The 22,185-nt window shown below is 42.7% G+C and overlaps 1 protein-coding gene across 4 annotated transcripts in view; it reads right to left on the minus strand.

The window, feature by feature from the left end:
• Positions 1-22,185, minus strand: part of ptprn2 (protein tyrosine phosphatase receptor type N2) — a 176,417-nt gene that overhangs the window by 120,806 nt on the left and 33,426 nt on the right. For all 4 annotated transcript variants that reach the window (XM_010902790.5, XM_010902791.5, XM_020041996.3 and 1 more), the window contains 6 exons: positions 20,609-20,859; positions 14,469-14,910; positions 12,771-13,037; positions 11,898-11,938; positions 9,875-10,389; positions 6,052-6,138 (listed from right to left, as the gene is read on the minus strand). In XM_010902790.5, the coding sequence (XP_010901092.1) occupies positions 6,052-6,138; positions 9,875-10,389; positions 11,898-11,938; positions 12,771-13,037; positions 14,469-14,910; positions 20,609-20,859 (1,603 nt within the window). The remainder of the gene's footprint in view (positions 1-6,051; positions 6,139-9,874; positions 10,390-11,897; positions 11,939-12,770; positions 13,038-14,468; positions 14,911-20,608; positions 20,860-22,185) is intronic.

Genomic DNA, 22,185 nt, shown 5'->3' on the forward strand with positions numbered 1-22,185 from the left:
TCCTCTTGGTTTTTTGATTTACATCGTATTTTTCAAAAAAGTTTATTCATGTCACTTTTGGACAAACAATGTAAAAGCGCATCTGTGTTAGAACTTGTAGATCTTTTGTTCATCAGTTTATCTGGTTGCCTTGTCACTATCCATTAAGTGTAATTGTTATTTTTCATTTTTAAACTTGTACAGTTTTGGTTACATCCTCTCCACCTCCGTACACTCGTATTTTGGGTGTAATTAATTTGCCTCTAAAAGAAACAAAATACACAACAAACAAAGTTAAAGTTGAATTTGACAGATTGCATTATTATTTTTTCTCTTCAAATTTTCTATAGATTTCGCAATCGTTATTGTGAATTATTTTGTCCACAATAATGGTTTAGTGAAAATCTGATATCAAGACAGCCCTAATGAGTACCATGCTCCAAACAACGCACTAAGAACCAGACTAACGGGTGTATTTAAATCCATAAGTAATTAAGGGATATGGAGCAAATTCAGAAGGATTAGGAACAATATGAAAATACAGCAGCCATTTTAGTTCAGACATGACCTATGGATTCAGACAAATAATCTATGATGGAACAGTGTAATCAATCGCCTCACATTCTTCACAGATGACAGCCATGGAATGAAGGAGGGGATGTTTTCTCTTTCCGTTTGAATTTGAACCAAAAACCACATATGAAAGTGCATCATCGTGTTGCAGCGGAGAACCTGTTTGATTTTCACCTTAGGCTACCACCTGGTTAGAGATACTAACACATACCTCTCTCTCTCTCACACAAATGCAGTATAAATGTTTAAAGTTAGCAGTGCCACAATAATAACAGAAGGCATTATTAAAAGAACCATCACCAGACAGGTACTTTTTCTTTTGTGACAAAAAATCAGAAAGCCAGCAAGGCATATTTCTCAGTTCTATAGGGTTGAATGGTGCTGTGTAGACAGACAGATAATAAAAACAGGAGTAGAGAGCGATAACACTACCCCGGGTCATTAGAGGGCGCTAGGTATCAGTAATCCCAAAAATCACCAGCCAAATGCGGAAGTGACAGCACGTAAAACAAGGAGCGAGGATGGAAAGGCACGCATGAGCTGAACAGTGTGGCCTGCTGTTACAAATAGATTGAACTGGCCAGAGGACGGAAGGTCTCAGGCCTGTCAGTCTTTGCTGTATGCCACAAGAAAAAGACAGAAATGTTTGTGCCTGCGAACTTCTGGAAATCCTCTTTGCACAGAACCCCCCCCCCCAAAAAAAACATTTAAGTTCCGCAATCCATTCAGCCAAACCACGTCTTCACATGGAAGTATATATTAAGCTTAATGCTGGGAATACTGAGACACACGTGAGAAAACCCCTCTGCTACAAAGTGCACTTTCTTTTGAAAGGAACCTAATGGGCCCTTCTCAACAGTTAACTACTTAATAGGAAACTGGGCACCATTTTGAGCGGGCCTCAAGTCATTTTTCACCAGTTGTGTTTGGCCCGGGCAGTCGAGTTCATTCCAGCCTCCTTTTATGAGCTGTGGGGAGATCCATCAGCCGCCTGTCAGCTGACTGTATCCTGTCCTGAGAGAAACCCATCCGTCACAACGCCATCGACGGCGTTGGCCGCGTCCCAAATGGCACACCCAGTTCGCAATGGAGTGCACAAGCATACCACAAAGAAAGGGCTGCTACTTCGGATGCACCCTCAAAATGCAGCTCTGAATGGGCTTTACAATGATCAACATTCCTCACTGTCCCCTTCTGTTCTCAAAGAGAAACATTCCTCCCTGAGACCTGTTTGCTCACTCAAATGTCAATATTACCACAATCTCTGCCACATTCTCCCTGGTGCAGACGGCCTGCCAGGAATCTTGAGGCAACAATCGTCTTTTTGGCTCAACGTTTTCCTTCTAAATATACTCTAAAGAAATAAAGAGTTCTCTACGTCGATTTAGTTGGATGAGTTATTTACCAAACTCAGCAGGTGTTCTGCGTCGTCATATGGGATTTATAAGCTTGGAGTTAATTTTAGGTCTTTGTGTGTGTATGTGTATGCAAGCCTTCTTTCTGCATGGATGTCTGCATTCCTGCATGTCCGTATGTCTAGTAGCAAGAATGGGTGTTTGCACTTGTGCATGCATTGGTGTGTGTGTGTGTGTGTGTCCATAAGTTCACTGGGTTCAGTTCAATTGAGTGCACCTCAGCGTCTGGGGAAGCCACTCCCCCTAGTGTCTAAGATCAGTAAAAGCCCACGTCATCTCTGAAGATCAAAGAAATAGCCTGTTTTATACTTTTAACGTATTCCACTCATAAAGCAGTCAATACAAATTGAAATCCATGAGCATACAAAATGTGATTACAAATACAAAGTCATTTAAACTGCAAGTATTTGCAAAGTATCAGGATGGTGGAGCTGATGGATTGATGGTTACTGAAACAGTTCCGTATAAAGTGGGGAAGAATTGTGAGGGAGCCCAAACCTTTGCAGAGAAAGTGCCCAGAGTAAAACTGAAATCGATCCAAACATGTACCCTGAAGAAAACACATTCATGTTTATTCGAGAAAACATTTCATTCCTCTTATCCCCACACTCGGATCCGTTAACTGAAAATTCTTCACGTGTGTTGACAGGTCAGAGCTTTCTCGTGATAGGTAATGAACACCTAAAACAGTATGTTTAACACTACCAAATGTTTACACAAAATATTAACACTACAAAGCGTTCACACCAATAGAGCCATGCAATCTTCTTTAACAAGATAGTGTTTTGCCAAAGCTGTTCTAAAAAATGTTTTATGTCCCTCGTATTGAATTTTGACTTTCACTGAATACCATCGAAGTACTCCAATATGTGCATATTACCAGTAACCCCACAGGCTGATGATTTTTCTCAAGCAGCCTGTGGATAATTCATCTACACAGGTGTCAAAGAAACCCTCATTGGGAAGCCACAAACTAGAATTGCATAATTGTGGCAAGTTGGCCAAAATTCACAAATATGAAGGATTCTGAATTTGGTGCTTACTTCCTCCCATTTCCAGTAATCTTTCTAAATACATTTCTGGAATCCTAGCACAGCTACCAGAATGTTCTGCCCCTAACTGTAAGTCAAATTATATATAGCTCCTATAGGAATCTAGCCAGATTCAGACCATCCTATAGTGATGGCTAATTTGCAAACCAATTTTGCAAACTATTTTGCAAACTATTTTTGGTGAATGTTGGGAATCAAATTGCAGCCTAACTGCTATAGATTATATCTCCATATTACAGAATAAAGAAGCATTTTGAACAAAGAGCCTTAAGGGAACCAAATGAGTCATCTCGTTTTGGTGAACATAGCCACGAGAGTCGCTTTACCTTATGACTCACAATGGCAGAAATTGTGAAATCTTGGCATTGATTTTGAAAACATGACTAATCATGCAAAAAATAAAAATACATTTAAGTATAGAGTACGTATATCCTACAGTTGGACATATTACTTAATGTACCTGCAACTGGCATTTAGAGTGACAGTCAGGGATGGACACATTATGAGATTACCTCAACCAATTTAACTGGAACAACTCTTTCATGGTACAGCTTCAAAAATGGATGGGATTAGTAAAAAAAAATAAAAAAATATAAATTGTATAAAAAGGATTGTATTGGTTGTTGTGCAGCATAATCTTATTCAGTGTCCAGTCTACCTGCAGTCGAGGGACCTTAGTAACTACAACGAACAGACACTAGAAACGTTACAACAAATAATCCACACTGGGTAACATCGGCCATTTTGCTGTTTCTAGAGTATCTCTTTTCAGCTCACTCAGTCTAATCCTCCACACAGACAGAGAGAGAAAAGGCTGAGATGGCACTGTGTCCTAAATTGCCCTCTACTCCATTCAGCGAGGGTGCTGCTCAGAAATAGTGAACTATGGAGGTGTTTGGGACGCAACAGGAGTGTCAGTGTGTTCTGACCCTGACCAGCAGACAGAGCTGGCTCACAGCAAAACGCCTGCTTTTATAACATCACCTGCTGATGCCCGTTGGAGAAAAACAAAATGCCCTCCAGCTCTCATCAGCCACCAAACAGACACCCTTTATTACTTCATTTATAATACATGATTGGAAATTGCATTATACTCACTATACTCCTAATGTATATAAATATTATATATTTTAAATACATTTGGAGTATATATCCAGGGTAATAAAATGCAATTTCCAATCATGTATTATAAGTATATTAAAGTTGGAAATAAGTGGGTCTATTTTAACAAAGTGAAATGTACTGATTACTATTTAAATAGTACTAAGTACAACATAAGTGGTTCCAAAATAACATTAAGTATACTGCTTTTTGGCTTGGTCCATTAGCAATCATCTGTATGTATCTCTGTACATCAGACTCTTGGAACAGAAAATGGCGCTAGCAATCATCCAGCATAATGGAGTTGTTTGGACAAACTCGACCTCATAAACCTAGACACACACAATGCAGCCAGCCATGTCAATGCCTCTGCTAGAGAGATATAGAACAAAGTAGCACAGATCTGTAATCAATAAAGACGAAAAAAGTATAGCAGCCCATCCCTCCTGAGACATTGGTACGTTTGTTGAGCAATTTCAAATAACTTGCAGTTGAGAACTTCAGTTTCTTTGGTTGCAATCTCATTTAGTGGGGTTACCTGGACAAATTCCGGTCATATCACTTAAAGTGTATTGCAAAATACATAACATAATGCAATTCAGCATACACCTTTAGTCAAAGCAAATTACATTTGATATATCTTCATGTTTTATATTTCTTCGGCCCCAGCAAGAATCAAACGCATGATTGTTGAGAGTTCAAGTGCCATGCCCTACCACACAACCTAGATTCTATGTACTATTTACACCAAGATTAACGGAACAAAAAAAAAAAAGAAAATGAACAGCTGTAGTTTTTTTTTTGTTATAGAAACAAAGCATAGCTGTCGGCCCCTCTAGAATATTGGCTATGCCTCTGTCATTCAAGGAGCACTCAGACATCCTTTCTCCGGGAGCGGAGGCTTGAAAGCCTTGTCAGACCCAGTTATTACACGTCTCCTCTACCTCCTACGTTCTGGTTCCAGCAGCACAACCACACAGCTACCGTGACACGCTAGCTCGGTTCAAGGATAGTTCACCTAATCATTAATGCATTAACACCGCTATCTCTCCACGGCTGGAATCGGTGTGAGCGCGCACGTCCGCGCGTGTACGCGTGGGCTTGTGTACTCGCATGTGTTCGTGCGCAACTTTCCGTCAGGGTTTTTGATTGCCGAGTTTAGTCGGCAGGTGCAGGTAGTTTCCCATTAGTAGCGATTTAAACCATCTTAGGTTGTCGTTCTACACGTCGTTTGCGAAGGGGGGAGAAAAAGTTTTCAGATGCGTCCACAACGTCGACAACTGGAGTGTGAATCCAACTGAAGACACATCCCCAGGTTACACACCAATAGCACTCTATTCCCTGCATAGCCCACTACTTTTGGACAGGGCCATAGGGCCATAGCGGAGATGACACTGTAACATACTCCACTATGATGAAAAAAAAGGTTATGGGTCGAGTTAGAGCACTACACATTCGTTGCAGGCGTTGACATCACTTCGGCCTCCTGCATCCATTTCTTCTGTTTTTTTTACAGCCTGTATACATTTTCCGACGATGACCTAAGAGTGAGCCGTTAGGAATTTGACATTGGTTTCTGCGTTGCATGTCTTGAGGACCGAACAAGCGGCCAATGTGTGTCCGGGTCTGAGCAGCATGTGGAATGCGTTGACAGGAATTTGACGCTTCCGAAAAAGTCCCAGCATGCACTGCCTCATCTGGGAAGGAGCGCAGCCGGTCACCAGCGGGCATAACGAATTCAATCCCAGCAGCGTGTGTGTCGGATGGAACTCTGTCGCTTCTGGACCTCGAGCCTTGTGTGTGTGAACCGTGTCCTGTGGAGGCTCGTGTATCGGCTTGTGTGCGCTGTTAACTTTTAGTACGCAGCAATAAACAACAAGAAAAAACCATCAGGTGCATGGGCATTAGTGTGTTTGGCCGGTAATACATACGAGAGGTGGAGAAAGTTGGCAGCGTGGAGGTCGACCCTCCGGCCCAGACGTTCCATCAAGTCCAAGCCCTGGTCTGAGGTCAGGGAGCTGGGTGGGTAGACAGAGAAAGCAGGGCATCAAGATAAGAAACAACCAGCCAGTGAAAAGGCAACGACCGGCCCTGTTAGCATGGCTGGGTTTCCACATCTCATCGACATGTACATAATATAACAATCATTACCCTGACACACATGCGTACACACACAGGAGATGGGAAATAGGGATCAGGTGCCTCTTCAGGCTTGGTAAATCACCTGCATTTTCCAGCAAGGAGACAAACAAGAAGGTGCAAATGGAACTGGCGTGAGGTGTAATGGCTGTATCATATGGCCGTGCTTCACTCACACTTGCTTGCACACACGCACACACATACACATGCACAACCACAGAGATGAATAATAATGTAAAAATAGAATGGGAAGTGGGAAAGGGTATGGCACTGTGATGAAGCCCATCTGGGGGCAGTCCCGTGGCTGCTCTCACACTCAAGACACAAAATTACCTAAGGAAACACTGTGTATCCCCAATGTCACCTGAGCACACTACTTCAGGCCAGAGCCCTATTGTTAAGGGCAGTCTGCTGTAGGACAGTTAGACTGGGGTTTAGAGCGTTGGACATGTAACCAGGCTGCTGGTTCAAATCCTCCAGCCGTCAAGGTGAAAAATTGGTCAATGTGCCTTACAGCAAGGCACTTTCCTGTAAGTTGCACTGGATAAGTACTGTAAGTAAATTTATGTGGGAAATGACAGGGCTGGAACTAGGTTGTTGGGGCTGAAAGATTACAAATGTAGGCAGCAAAACATATAAACCCAAGGTAACTTAAATACATGTTATGCACAATCAGTCCCCCAAAAACAGTTATGGGGTCCTTAATTATACCAATAATAAACCCGGCCACCTCGTTTCTGCTTTGGCAAAAAAGAAATAGAGCGACTGGTTCTGGAGAAATGTAACTACTCTCAAGTATACAGACAGCATGCCTACAAGGAACCATCAATGATCTAATGTGTGGTTAAAACAACGCTATAACTATTTGTTAACATTCACATTTTTTACAAGCCTTTTAATAAAACCAGAGTATATTTCTGGTTCTGATTTACATGTAAAAAAAAAACATGGATTCTAGCTTTAAGGATTAAAGGGCTCCTGAAAGACTAGGCCAATATTCGGCTAAAATACACATTCACCAACCAATAACTATCAAGACAATTGTAAATGCGGCCTGGCGCATTTCTACATCAATGTTACATCCTCTAATATCATGTTTCATCTGTAGTAAGGGGAGTCTCATTAACTCTACCTTCAAGAAAGTCAGGTTCTCTTTTATTTTTTTTGCTCTTCCCTGAGCTTTTGAAAGTTAAAGATTCGAGCGAGTGATTCAAGACACGTTCGGCTCCCTCTGCGGTAATTTAAACAACTGGAGAGCTACGGGAGTGACTTGGTTGTTGATGCTAGCACTTTTCCCCTTGGGTCTCTCTCTCTCTGTCTGTCTTCCACCCCCCGCCGCCCTCCCCTCCACCCCCACCAGTGTGTCAGGAGCTGGAAGATAAGCAGGTTAGCGTGGTCCCAGTGCGGGTGGGGAAGAAGGTGGGGATAACAACTGTGTAATCACCGGGTCTGCAGCAACCTACGGCGGGCACACTCCCGCTAGCTACGGCGGCTACAGGATGGGAGGAAGATGAGGGGAAGGGGGAGGAAGATGAGGGGAAGGAGGAGTAAGAAGAAGAAAAAGAAAGTCCATCTGGAATGTGACCAGTTCTGCTCGTCTCCCCTGAGCGCGTGCTTGAGCACTTGAGTATGGGCGCGCGCGCATGTCTGGCTGAGTGGCGGGGTTGTGTACGCGTGACGGGGTTTGAGATGTGGCCCGTCAAACCCGGATGGCCGGAAGCAAGCGCCACCAAGACAGCGAGCGTTGTGCTGTTGAACAGGTGAAGGACAGCGCCCTGGCACTCGGCCTGATAACGCCATAAAGGGATTTGAGGAAGCGCCGTGGGCGAAACACAGTCGATAGAAATGTATCCGGCGGTGTGCGGGTACATCGAGCGGAGAGTGTGCCTGACTGAGTCTGGTGCCCTCGTTGGCACCTTATCATCATTAAGACAGTAATACATTGCACTAATGCCTGCACCTAGTGACTTATCATCGCGGCTATTGTGCTCAAGTTCACCGGCAACGATTTCAAGCTGCAGCTGGCTATCGAAAGGATTATCCACCGAGGGGTTACAGCCTGTGCAGTTTTTGAACCATTCATGGTTCCTAAACAGGAGCCCAAATTTAGACGGTCTGAACTGTTTATAGTGTTTCCAAAATAAAAAAAATAATACATAGTGAATGTAGAACAATTTGAACCACAGTGTTGGAGTTACAGTAACTGGTTATTAGATATAGATATAAAATATATAGATGCAGTGCCCTCCACAAATTTTGCACCCTTGGTGGATGTGAGAAAAACGGGAACTGAGAATTATTTTTTTATTGTATATTCTCTTGGTATTTCATTCAAAATATAAACAAAAATGTAAGAAAATTTTTTATTCATAAAACAAATATTTTCCTCAAATATATGTGTGCCATTATTGGCAGCCCTTCAATCAATACTCTGTGCAGCCTCCCTTTGACAAGATAACAGCTCTGAGTCTTCTCCTAATATGCCTAATAAGGTTGCAGAACAGATGGCAAGTATCTCAGATCATTCCTCCATACAGAATCTCTCCATATTCTTTAGATTCTGAGGTGCACGTTTATGGACTTTCCTCTTCAGACATCCCAAAACATTTAGATCAGGGGGATTGGGGGACTGGGATGGCCATGACAAAACCTTGATTCTGGTCAGTGAACTATTTTTGTGTTGATTATGAGGTGTGCTTTGGATCATGCTTCTGCTGGAAGATCCAACCACGGCCCAGTTTAAGCTTCCTGGCAGAGGCGGTCAGGTTTTTAATATCTGCTGGTACTGGTGGGAGTCCATGATACCAGGTAACCTAACAAGCTGTCCAGGGCTTTAGAAAGAAAAACAGCCCCACATCATCAAAGATCCATTATATTTTTGGGGATGAGGTACCTTTTATGCATGGCTATCTTTCTGTCTTTTTGGTCTTTCTTACCCCAGGACCCAACTAAGGTCTGAACCGGGCGCAAGATACGGACCCCGCCCCTCAACAAAACTTATGGACCGTTATATTCATGTGAAGCCAATCTTGCCTTAGATGTACTGGCTTCTGATTGTGATAACTGAATCGAAACACACAATGTAAAATACAAATACTAAATCATTTTATGAGAGAGGCCAAGCATGGGTCCAGGTGCATCTGAACCTCCTGCACCCCCCATAGATATACCACTGAACGTCTGCAATTCTCCAGCTGTGATCCTTGGAGATTCTTTAGCCACTCAAACCATCCTCATCACTGTGCCTGGCGTCAGTATAGACACATGTCCTCTTCCAGGCTGATTGTTAAGATCCCCATTTGCTTTAGAGTTCTTAATTATTGCCCAGATTGTGGAAATGGGAATTTTCAATCATTGCGCTATTTTCTTACAGACATTTCTTAATTTGTGCATTTAAAAAACCTTTTATTGCACATCATTACTGTATTCTCTAGTCTTTCCCATAGTGATGGATCACTATGGGAATTTGGCCTGTGTGGATTTTGTGAATATTATGAATGGAAGACCCATTTTGCTCTAATATACCATGGGTGCCAATATTAGTTGAGGGCACTACAGATTTAGATGTACAGCTATACATCTGGTTACTAGCAGAATTGTCTTCACCATACTCACTCCGTGTCTGTAATGATGTAGCCAAAGTCTTTGGATCGCTCTTTCCCACGTGGTGACTTAGAGTAAGCTTTGACCCCCCTGTGCACCAGCTCCTCCTCCTGGAGTTGCATTTCCTTCTGTGTTTCTGCTAGGTGATTCTTCTGTGGTTCATCTCCCAGGGGGTGTGACTCAGTCTCTGGAGGAGGAGCTTCAGTACCGTGTATCCACCTCTCCAGCTCAGCATCCAACAGGAATTCAGAACCCCGGAGATCAATTGGTCGGTCAGGGGCTACGTCATTAGGCCGGTCAGGAGCTCCGTCCGCTGCTTCCATGGCCACGTTCCTCTCCTCCCACAGATGTGGTCCAGGCATCTGGCCCTGGCTGGTCCTGCTCCTCGTGTCTTCCAGACCCACTGTTCTCTGGTTGTCTTGTGAGTGGTTGCCAGTAGAACCACCGATATCCATCTTGCCGTCTGGGGAATCACTGAACGGGTCCATGTTGAGGTACTCCAACAGCTTATTGATGAAAACTGGGTCCTGTGGAAGGATATTGCCAGCATAGACATTGAATAACAGCCAGGGCACCAGTTATATACCAACTGACTCAAATTGTAATTTCTGTTCTGGTGATTTGATTTGTGTATCGCAAAGGATTTTTTTCCAGAGATTTTCCAGTGATGTGAAAAAATAAGTACCCCCCCTGGAAACAGGTCAGGATAAGATGATATGCAATTTTCAGTGCTACACTAGAGAGATAAATGTAACCTAATTTAAAAAAAATTACACTGAAAGATCACACCACACATTCATTTATTCATGAAATATCAACAGAAATGCAATTTCATAGTGCAGAAAACATAAGTATACCCTTGGCTTAAATAGATGGTGTTTCCCCCTTTGGCTGAAATAACTTAATGTAGCCGTTTCTTTTAACTCATCTGTCCAGTGCACATTGTGTCACTAGTTTTGGTCTTTACCCTGGTTTTGTCTGGCAATCAGAGACAGAGACGTCTATGAGCAACTTTCAATAAGCTCTTGGGCTGAATTAGGTGGGACAACCAATCCTATGCAGATTTCCAGTGATCTGGAGTTTTCTTCATTTGTAGATGATCCATCAGACAGTGGAATGATGTTGTTTTATTTGCTTGGAAATGGCTTTATAACCACTCCAGACTCAAGGCATCAATAATCTTTCTTTTTTAGGTGACGGATAGATCTTTTGGTGTTGGCACTACACACCAATAAGGTTAAGACCACACCAAGTTTCAAATCTTTAATTTTAAATCATGTGTACCTGATTTAAATTTTAGCCATTTTATTTGATTGTAAAGGTGGGGGTGTACTTTTTCTGAATATGAAAATCACATTTCTGTTCAATTTCATGAATGGTTTCAAAGTATTCTTTGTGTTATTTGTTAAATTGGGTTATCTTTGTCAGTGAATGTGGTTGGAATTTAGCTAAAATATCCATGTGTCCAAATATGTAAAAAAATAAAAAGAAGAAAAAAGATAACTTTCCAGTTGGTGTACTTTTTTAAATGACTTAAGAATGGGAACATTTTTTGTCTCCATTAAGTGTAAGGGTTTATAGAAATAATTTGATGAAAGTTCAACGTGAATTTTTTCATTTCTTTTCAGACATCATGCAGTAACTTGTTTTTGCAAACTCCACTGAAAATGCCAATCATGATGAAAGGACTATAATAAAATTAGACCTCTAATGAAAGAAATTTGAAGGTAAATTACCACTCTCCACTAAAGCAATATTAATCTATTCTCTGTAGTTTCAAAGAGATTCGTATGAAAATGTCAGTCTGCAAATGTTCAAAAAGGTTTGTTTAAGAGCATTGTGAGTGTAGAAAAAAAATTCTTGTCTGTTTCTTATTGAATATCTGCTTTCAGAACTTTGAAATAACCCCTCTTTAAACTTTTTTAGCAACAATAGGACTAACACTATCATTCAAATAAATGGTTGCTTCAACATTTAAGTCGCCAAAGTTGAAACAACTGTGCCCACTGAATAGAATTATGTGGAACAGGCTTACCTTGTTATCTTGCTCAGAGTCTGCATCCTTCATTTGTTGACCTGTAAACAATCAGAATGTGTGAGAGAAAAACATTAATAAGAGACACATAAGACAGATAGACAACATATTTTCTTGCTAAAGTAAAGGCTATAACAATTCATACAGAAAACGCCAAATATTGACTAAAACACAGAAATGTATATTCAATGTCTTGGCATTATGTTCTGCTCCTCTGGGGTAACTCACTGCTATCACATGATTGTGTATATATGATATGATACTACCAACAATAACATAACCATAATATTGCAAGAAACAATCCACATAGGCAAGGTACGCAGTACTGATTCTCTCCCCCTCCCCCCCATTGTCTGTTGTCCGACTATATAGTGTGACAAATATAATGAGCAACAATTATTCTGAATTGTTGGTTATTCAGCACTGGTCATTTGTTCAAATCGTGTACTGCTCTTTGCACCATTCACATTTTAAAGGGGAAAGGGATATTTGGGCTACAGACTTGACAGTTGAAGATACAGGGGAGAGGAACTTACACCCTGCTGGCACTGCTGTCATTGTTGTTTCTATGAGTTGTGTCATTCCTCTTTACAGATGCTGCATAATAATTTCAACAACCTGTTGTTGCAGGAATTTTGCTTTACAGCAGGAAAATCCTAACTTTTGTATTTCAAGGTGGAAAAAGGCTTCTAACGTATTTTTTTCTTTGTGCAACTGGCTGAAATTAAGACAAGGAATCTAGAGTATGTGATGCGTGTAAGTGCATGTAAGGGATGTTGATGAGCAAATCTTCCTAATGGACATGGTTTGTAAGGTATTTATTCCTTAATATATTAATTCATTAATTTATTATTTTATTCATTCACACTGTACCATTAACTTTAGTTTGAACTGTTGCGTCTTGCCCCATCATGTCTTGGTCCTCCTGGTAGTTGGAAGGTAGGGGAACTCTCTTCATCTGCCTCTCCCGGATGAGGCCCCTGAGCCTGGGCTTGGCTTTGGCCCTGGGCCCCTCCCCATCCACCACCTGTAGGGCCTCAGAGATGATGCCCGCTAGCTGGTCCAGGTCTTTACCCATCAGACCATCCACATTAACTCTCTGCCTCCCGAGCTGGTTGACCACATTCTCGATGAATCGCTCTGAGGGAGGGGGTTGACATGGGGAAGAGAGACAGAGGAATGAGTACCAAACAATCGCATCTACATAAAAAAAAGCCTTGAATAACACTCCCTAAATTTACAGTATCTCACAAAACTGAGTACACCCCTCACATTTTTGTCAATATTTGAGTATAACACTGAAGAAATGACATTTGCTACAATGTAAAGTAGCGAGTGTACAGCCGTATAAGTGTAAATTTGCTGTCCCCTCAAAATAACTCAACACACAGCCATTAATGACTTAACCGCTGGCAACAAAAGTGAGTCCACCCCTAAGTGAAAAAGTCCAAATTGGGCCCAATTAGCCATGTGACTTGTTAGTGTTACAAGGTCTCAGGTGTGAATGGGGAGCAAGTGTGTTAAATTTGGCCGCACATAGCATCAAATTGGTCTGCATGGCTGTCGTCACAGAAGGAAGCCTCTTCTAAAGATGATGCACAAGAAAGCCCACAGTTTGCTAAAGACAAGCAGACTAAGGACATGGATTACTGAAACCATGTCCTGAGGTCTGATGAGACCAAGATAAACTTATTTGGTGCAGATGGTGTCAAGCGTGTGTGGCAGCAACCAGGTGAGGAGTACAAAGACAAGTGTGTCTTGCCTACAGTCAAGCATGGTGGTGGGAGTGTCATGGTCTGGGGCTGCATGAGTGCTGCTGGCACTGGGGAGCTACAGTTCATTCAGGGAACCATGAATGCCAACATGTACTGTGACATACTGAAGCAGAGCATGATCCCCTCCCTTCGGAGACTGGGCTGCAGGGCAGTATTCCAACATGATAATGACCCCAAACACACCTCCAAGACGACCACTGCCTTGCAAAAGAAGCTAAGGGTAAAGGTGATGTACTGGCCAAGCATGTCTCCAGACCTAAACCCTATTGGGCATCTGTGGGGCATCCTCAAACGGAAGGTGGAGGAGCGCAAGGTCTCTAACATCCACCAGCTCTATGATGTCGTCATTGAGGAGTGGAAGAGGACTCCAGTGCCAACCTGTGAAGCTCTGGTGAACTCCATGCCCAAGAGGGTTAAGGCAGTGCTGGAAAATGATGGTGGCCACACAAAATATTGACACTTTGGGCCCAATTTGGACATTTTCACTTTTGTGTACTCACTTTTGTTTCCAGCGGTTTAGAAATTAATGTTTATGTGTTGTGTTATTTTGAGGGGACAGCAAATTTACATTGTTATACACTCTACTTTATATTGTAGCAAAGTGTCATTTCTTCAGTGTTGTCACATGAAAAGATATAATCAAATATTTACAAGTATGTGAGGGGTGTACTCACTTATGTGAGATACTGTAAATATATTTTTTGGTGCAGATCCCTTCAAAATAAAATAACATTAATAAAATTCATTTAATCACTCAGACAGAATAGCACAAACTCAAATGATTGTTGGACCTCACCATCTACCGTACTGAGGGGCTTCTTGGGCACCGGATGGTTGGACGCAGCCTTGAAGAGAAGCCTGTCTAGGTTGGGCCGTGGCGGTTTTGAACCGCTGTCATCAAGCTGCGCCTGGGCTTTTCCCTGACCACCGGGAGGCAGAGGGCTGACGTAGCTGACATAGTGGAGCTTCCCCTTGGGACCCACCAATGATCCCACCACAGCCCCTGGTAGTGGGTGGCTTTGGGTGTGTGTGGCCCCAGCCAGGTAGTGCTCTAGCTGGGCTGCCAGCCCCTTGGTGCTCCCCTTGGCATTCTCTGGCTCCTGGCTGGACCAGGCTGTCTCCACTGGGGGTCTCCAACTCCCAACGGCCCCGCTGGTGAAGAGCTTATCTTTGGGCGGTCGTACAGACTGCAGGCTGTAGAATGGCGTCTTGCCATTCTTGGTCTGGAAGTCTTGATTCTTTAAAGCAAAAACATTAAATGCCAGGGTTGCAAAATGCCTGGAACTTTCCCAACAGTTGCAGGTTACAAAGGAATATTAGGAATACCAGGGAATTATTTTACAATGTTAGAAGATGTGGGGAATCATTCAATCCGTAATACATTCTTTACAGTAAATCTGTATACACTTACTATCCACAGTGGATTTCGATTTATTAAAGCTTTATTTTGAGGCGGAGCCATGTTGAGACTGAAGTCCCTTTTTTAAAATACATTGTCCTGTTAACACAAGTATCTGAGTGGAGCTGAAGTGTAGAACGGTGGAGGAGCGTTAGCCAGGACCTCCGGGCAATCTCTGTCCAGCGTTTTTCATTTTGTTCATCAACCTACTTTAGATTTAACACACAGTCTCGTGTTGATATGTTGATGGCTTTTTCCTCAGATAGCATACTTCAATGTGGCCTGGTATTCTCAAAGGTAGCTGGGGTGTTTGTTGAACTGGATACTAAGCACCTAGAACGGTGTGAGATTGTGTGAGAAGGAGATATGTGTGAGATTGCTGATGGCTCATCACCTATAGGGAATGTTGACGGAATTACCTGCTATTGCTTTTCTGTTGAAAAGCATACATTTCATTCTAGAGCTTCCTAGATAACTCATCTTGATAAGAAGAAAAGGCAACTGATCGTCTATCCAAATGGCCTTGAATTTATAAGCATGGCCCTGGTAACCTGGACAATGTCACACTGAATACACTGTACCAAGAAGCAAACTGCATTGTATCCCACTGCTAGCTCGCTTGTGATGAGCAGATTTGTCAGCCACACTGAAAAGACTATTGGATGAGTTGTTTGTGGGCCTTTAGGGGAATCGCTTCCATCTAGTCACAAGATCAATGCCCCTTATTATCAATGCCATGATGGGGACCTTGCTCATCATAGGTTGCAGTATTTTGGAGGCTATATTAAATGGGTGTCGTGAATCCAATGTTACCTACTTTAAGACTATGGGTGTTAACCCTGGTGTCATGGTAAAATATATCACTCTCCACTTTATACGTGTGGGAAGGGTTCTGTGACAAGATAAATTAAAATGAATGTTAACATAGACACTACAAACTACTGTGCCCAGAGCAGGTTGCTACAATACAGCTTGAGTTATTTCCAGGAAACCTGCTTCAATGCTATATTGCTTTGTCTGTCCATTTTCAAAATGATAGTCAAAGTTTACTTCAGTACTTTTTAATACTACTATTAGAATGTTGTAATCCACAAGCAAGTTGACTGACCTGCCAAACTTATGTTTGCACCACATTTTCCCATCAAATTATCATAATCCATTGGGTAATTTGTCAATTTTCACTTATTCTTAGGGTTCTAAAAAAATCAAACATGAACATTTGAACCACTTTCCAATTGCGTGATATGATTCCCTTTCAGAACTCTGGCTCCCCGGTGCCCTAAGACGAATGATTTTGACAACTAACTTAACAGGCAAATTAGTTTTGCATGCCCCAAATTGCCCTAGGCAAGCACAGTTCTCTCATTTTCAAGTATTTTCTCAAGCCCTGAAGAGGCCTACCTGGAACAGCTGGCCATGTAAAACAACCCCCCCCCCCCAAATGCTTCAGTACAGGCTATTCACATTACAGAGGCAGATACTCTAGCGATATGGTTTCGGACATATATGGATTCATGGTTGCCATTTAGATCATGCATAGATTTAGCTAGCTAGCTTAAATTACAATGATGAGAAAGAAGAATCACATTTATAATGGAATTACCAAAATTCAAGTCAGATACTTGCATGGTCGTTTTGTGTGTAGTGTTTTTATTGTTCATACAGGAACTGCAGGTGGAAATAAGCTGCTGGCAAAACCTGGTACAACTCCTCAATTGCGATGAGACATGATTTGTTGTACATTTTCCTGGTTCAAATGAATCAGTAAATAATGTGAGATTAACAGTATTCAACACCTTTGATAAGTCTTTAACCGCAGCACCCTGATCTCTCAAAATATCCAAATATTAGGAGGTAACAACATTTTGTAAAAACTCTAATTCCGACAAACCTACAGTAGTGAGCGCAAACATTTTCATACTATTTTGTAACATACAGTATATGTAATCCTTTAAACATATTAGTCATGGACGGACAGTAGATATGGTCTTAAAATTCTAACACAGTGACTGGGAGAGAGGACGGTGAGTTCATCAGAGTTGACAGGTTTCAAATATAAAATGGGTTCTTTTAGGCTTGCAGGCCAGGATATGAAATGGTTTAGATCAAAGACAACTGTCCTTGAAAATTGCATGTGGAAATTATAAACCAGATAGTGTCACTCAACCACCATTTCCTGCATTTGCACAGCAGTCTCAGTGGGGAAAATGCATCTCTCTAATCAAACTTCTCATGATCCAAGCCAGCAAGCACTATAATGAAGCGGTAAATGTAAAGCCTTAACATTATCATGGGAAGATACACAGATAAAACCAACAGGGCCTAAGACCCCGGGGCTCTGATCATTAGTGTGAATGCTATCTTCCTCCTTTGTGTTCGGTCACCAAAAAGCTCGGGAGAACTGAGAGACCTTAATGGCGTTAACCCAGCGGGATGGGCCTCTGTCATTCATGCTAACCGTGTTCGTCAACCTCTGTCCCACAACACAACAAAGGACCCCACCCTCGTCGCGAATAAGGGTCCTGAACTCCTCGACTCTAAACACCATTATCACTATGGTAAAGCTGAAGCAGGAAGTAGTGCGTGTGTAGGGGGTTGAGTGGAGTGCAAAGTGTTATTCATGGTAATAAATATGGTGCTAAATATAGTGATATATACTGTGTCTGTCTATATATATATATATATATATATATATATATATATATATATATATACACATACATACACAAACACACACATTGAAGCAGTGATAGGACGCTCTATTAAATCTAGTGAGATATATATACAGTGAGGGAAAAACAATTTTTTATCCCCTGCTTATTTTGTACATTTGCCCACTGACAAAGAAATTATCAGTCTATAATTTCAATGGTTGGTTTATTTGAACAGTGAGAAACAGAATAACAATGTCAAAAATTTTATGAATTGATTTGCATTTTAATGAGTGAAATAAGTATTCAACCCCTCTGCAAAACATGACTTGGTACTTGGAGGCAAAACCCTTGTTGGCACAGAGGTCAGACGTTTCTTGTAGTTCAATCAATCAATCAATCAAATTTATTTATAAAGCCCTTTTTACAACAGCAGTTGTCACAAAGTGCTTTACAGAGACACCCGGCCTTAAACCCCAAGGAGCAAACAACAGTAGTGTTGACCACCAGGTTTGCACACATCTCAGGAGGGATTTTTTCCCACTGTCCTTTGCAGATTTTCTCCAAGTCATTAAGGTTTCGAGGCTGACGTTTGGCAACTCGAACCTTCAGCTCCCACCACAGATTTTCTATGGGATTATGGTATGGAGACTGGCTAGGCCACTCCAGGACCTTAATGTGCTTCTTCTTGAGCCACTCCTTTGTTGCCTTGGCCGTGTGTTTAGGGTCATTGTCATGCTGGAAAACCCATCCACAACCTATTTTCAATGCCCTGGCTGAGGGAAGGTGGTTATCACCCAAGATTTGATGGTACATGGCCCCGTCCATCGTCCCTTTGATGCAGTGAAGTTGTCCTGTCCCCTCAGCAGAAAAACACCCTGAAAAGCATAATGTTTCCACCTCCATGTTTGACGGTGGGGATGGTGTTCTTGGGGTCATAGGCAGCATTCCTCCTCCTTCAAACACGGTGAGTTGAGTTGATGGCAAAGAGATTGATTTTGGTCTCATCTGACCACAACAATTTCACCCAGTTCTTCTCTGAATCATTCAGATGTTCATTGGCAAATTCAAGCAACAACTGTTGTCACCTTCTCACCAAGCTGCTTGACAATGGTCTTGTAGCCCATTCCAGCCTTGTGTAGGTCTACAATCTTGTCCCTGCCATCCTTGGACAGCTCTTTGCTCTTGGCCATGGTGGCAAGATTTTTTTGTTTCTATTCTGTCTCTCTCTGTTCAAATAAATCTACCATTAAAATTATAGACTGATCATTTCTTTGTCATTGGGCAAACGTACAAAATCAGCAAGAGATCCAAAAAAAATAATCCCTCACTGTATACATCCACACACACACACATCAGCCGTAACATTATGACCACCTCCCCAATATTGTGTAGGTCCCCCTTTTGCCGCCAAAATCGGCCTAACCTGTCGAGGCATGGACTCTACTAGACCTCTGAAGGTGTGCTGTGGTATCTGGCACCAAGAGTTTAGCAGCAGATCCTTTAAGTCCTGAAAGTTGCGAGGTGGGGCCTCCATGGATCGGATCTGTGTGTCCAGCACATCCAACAGATGCCCGATTGGATTGAGATTTGGGTCAACACTTTCAACTCATTGTGTCCCTCAAACCATTCCTGAACCATTTTTGCTTTGTGGCAGGGTGCATTATCCTGCTGAAAGAGGCCAATGCCATCAGAGAATACCGCTGCCATGAAAGGGTGCACATGGTTTGCAACAACGCTCAAGTAGGTGGTACATGTCAAAATTACATCCACATGAATGGCAGGATCCAAGGTTTCCCAGCAGAACAATGCCCAAGAATCACACTACCGCTGCCTGCTTGCCGTTTTCCCATAGTGCATCCTGGTGCTATGTGTTATCCAGGAAGCCAACATACATGCACCCGGCCATCCATGGGATGTGAAAGAAAACATGATTCATCAGACCAGGCCACCTTCTTCCATTGCTTCGTGGTTCTGATGCTCACGTGCCCATTGTAGGCGCTTTCGGCAGTGGTACAGGGGTCAGCATGGGCAGTTGGGCACCCTGACTTTTCTGCGGCTACGCAGCCCCATACGCAACAAATTGCAATGCAGACTCTGTGTTCTGACACTTTTCCATCAGTACCAGAGTTAACATTTTCAGTCATTTGAGCTACAGTAGCTTGTGTGTTGGATGGGACCACACAGGTAAGCCTTCGCATCCCACATGCATCACTGAGCCTTGGCCGCCCATGACCCTGTCGCCAGTTCACCGCTTTTCCTTCCTTGGAAAACTTTTGATAGGTACCGACCACTGCAGTCAGGGAACATCCCACAAGGGCTGCAGGAACACCCCACAAGTGCTGCCGTTTTGGAAATGCTCTGACCCAGTCGTTTAGCCATCACAATTTGGCCGTTGTCAAAGTCCCTCAGATCCTTACGCTTGCCCATTTTACCTGCTTCTAACACATCAAGTTTGAGGACAGAATGTTCACGTGCTGCCTAATATATCCCACCCACTGACAGATGCCATGATAACAAGATTATCAGTGTTATTCACTTTACCTGTCGGTGGTCATAATGTTATCGCTGATCAGTGTATATACATACACATTTAAATACCTACACACACAGTGAAGCATTGATAGGTTGCTCTTTTTAAATGGAGAGCATCCATGCTCAGCAAGAAAAACAGGAAGCAAAAGCAGTGCAGCGTCACCATAGCTGCCCCCTGTATAGATGGTTGAATTCATACTTCTGTCCATTAGGACTTAACTAGAAGCACCATGAAAACAATATTTAGCCCCTTATGTACTATGGACTCTTTCAAAGGTCCACTATAGCTACCAAACAAGTAGTTTGGACAAGTTGCTGTCTGATGAAATTACTTCTCTATTCTGACCTTACCTTAGTAAGGAGCCTCTCTTGCTGAGTCCCGGGGCGCGCTGCGCCAAATGTCTGATGATGGAAACCAAGCTCTTGCAGGTACTTCTGTACTCTCCTGCTAAGCACGGCCTCTCCAGGCTTGAGTTTCCTGTCTCCGCCGTGGTGTGTAATGGATGCGAAGGGGGGACCGGGCCTTCGGATGGAAACCTTGCGTAGCTTGGACAGCTCTCTGGAGATGGCCTGCTGGGTGGCGTCATCTTGCCAGGTCAACCCTAGAGAGATGGGGTCAAGGGGAGCCACGTTACGCTATATTTATTAGTTCACGATGCAGCAAAACATTTGGCGATGATGAACCAAACGTTTTTTGACTGGATGAAGGGAAAGTGTTCCTGCATTTACCTGTCCGTGTTTTGTTTGGTGTATAGTGCGTACCCCACAATTCCGTGTTCGTTTGTACAAAAATAGCACACATCGATTCCTTTCTTTAAGCAAGTTAGCATGTTTTTGTCATGAATCATGTTCAAGAGGCAACACGTGATTTGTTGACACAATGATTAGGGTGGTGCTTCTATCCCAACTTTGACACCCCCCGGTTCATGTTAACATTCATATTTAAGGTCAGGGTTAGTGATTACAATACAGATCTTCCATAGCCCTGGTCAAATGTCTTCTTGGAGCTTGCAGACTGTTTGGAATTTAAGCTCTGATTTGACCATTCACATATTATCTGGCGTCTGTCCCAAGAACAAGAATCAGCATGAAAACACCAACTTGCCTTCCTGAATTCTGGGCCCAGTTCTTCAAAACTTGCAAAGAAAGTGCATAGAAATTATTAGATAGCCAGGTGTTTTGTAAAAACACTTTGTGACACTTGCTGATGTAAAAAGGGCTTTATAAATACATTTGACTGATTGAAATGCACAGAAAGAAAAGACTCCTCTTCTACTAATCTTATGTCTATGCATTTAATGACGTCATTTAGCAAAGTCTGGATAGATTGCAGTCGAAAGAACGGGCCTCGTTGACAGGGATCCGGGGGGAGAAGCAGAGCGATGCGTGGCACCCCACCAGCGAGTCAACAATCCCTGTGAGAATGTCACACAGCGGCCAAACGCCACGCCAACATCACCGCTAATTGCCAACACATACTCAGAAAGCAAGGCTCCCGGGCAGGGGCACAGATGGAGCTAACCGGGCAGGAAGAGACCCGAAACAACGTGGCCTCGATCCCAAATACAGCCAACCAGGACGGCTGCTTTCCACCGCGGAAAAGCACACAGGAAATCCACAGAGTGTGAAATAACACCATAGCCATGTGCATGAGCCGACATGGTCAGGCATGGAATGAACACTTACCATTATCTCAATAGCACAGATGAAATATTTTAATGAGGAGCCTCTATATTGAAAGCTGTCGCCGTTATCCGCAGAATCCGTGACATTCCACACAAACATCTCAGAAATGTTTCCGTACAAACGTAGCCTTTGCGAGCTCCTCTTGAGAAACAGCATAGGGATGGTATTAGTGAATGACGGACGAGCAGAGGGGAACGCAGCAGGCCGGCAAGCGGAAGAATGTTTCACCCGAAGTGTCTACA

The sequence above is a fragment of the Esox lucius genome, chromosome 21, assembly GCF_011004845.1.
Source record: "Esox lucius isolate fEsoLuc1 chromosome 21, fEsoLuc1.pri, whole genome shotgun sequence".
Taxonomy (NCBI): domain Eukaryota; kingdom Metazoa; phylum Chordata; class Actinopteri; order Esociformes; family Esocidae; genus Esox; species Esox lucius.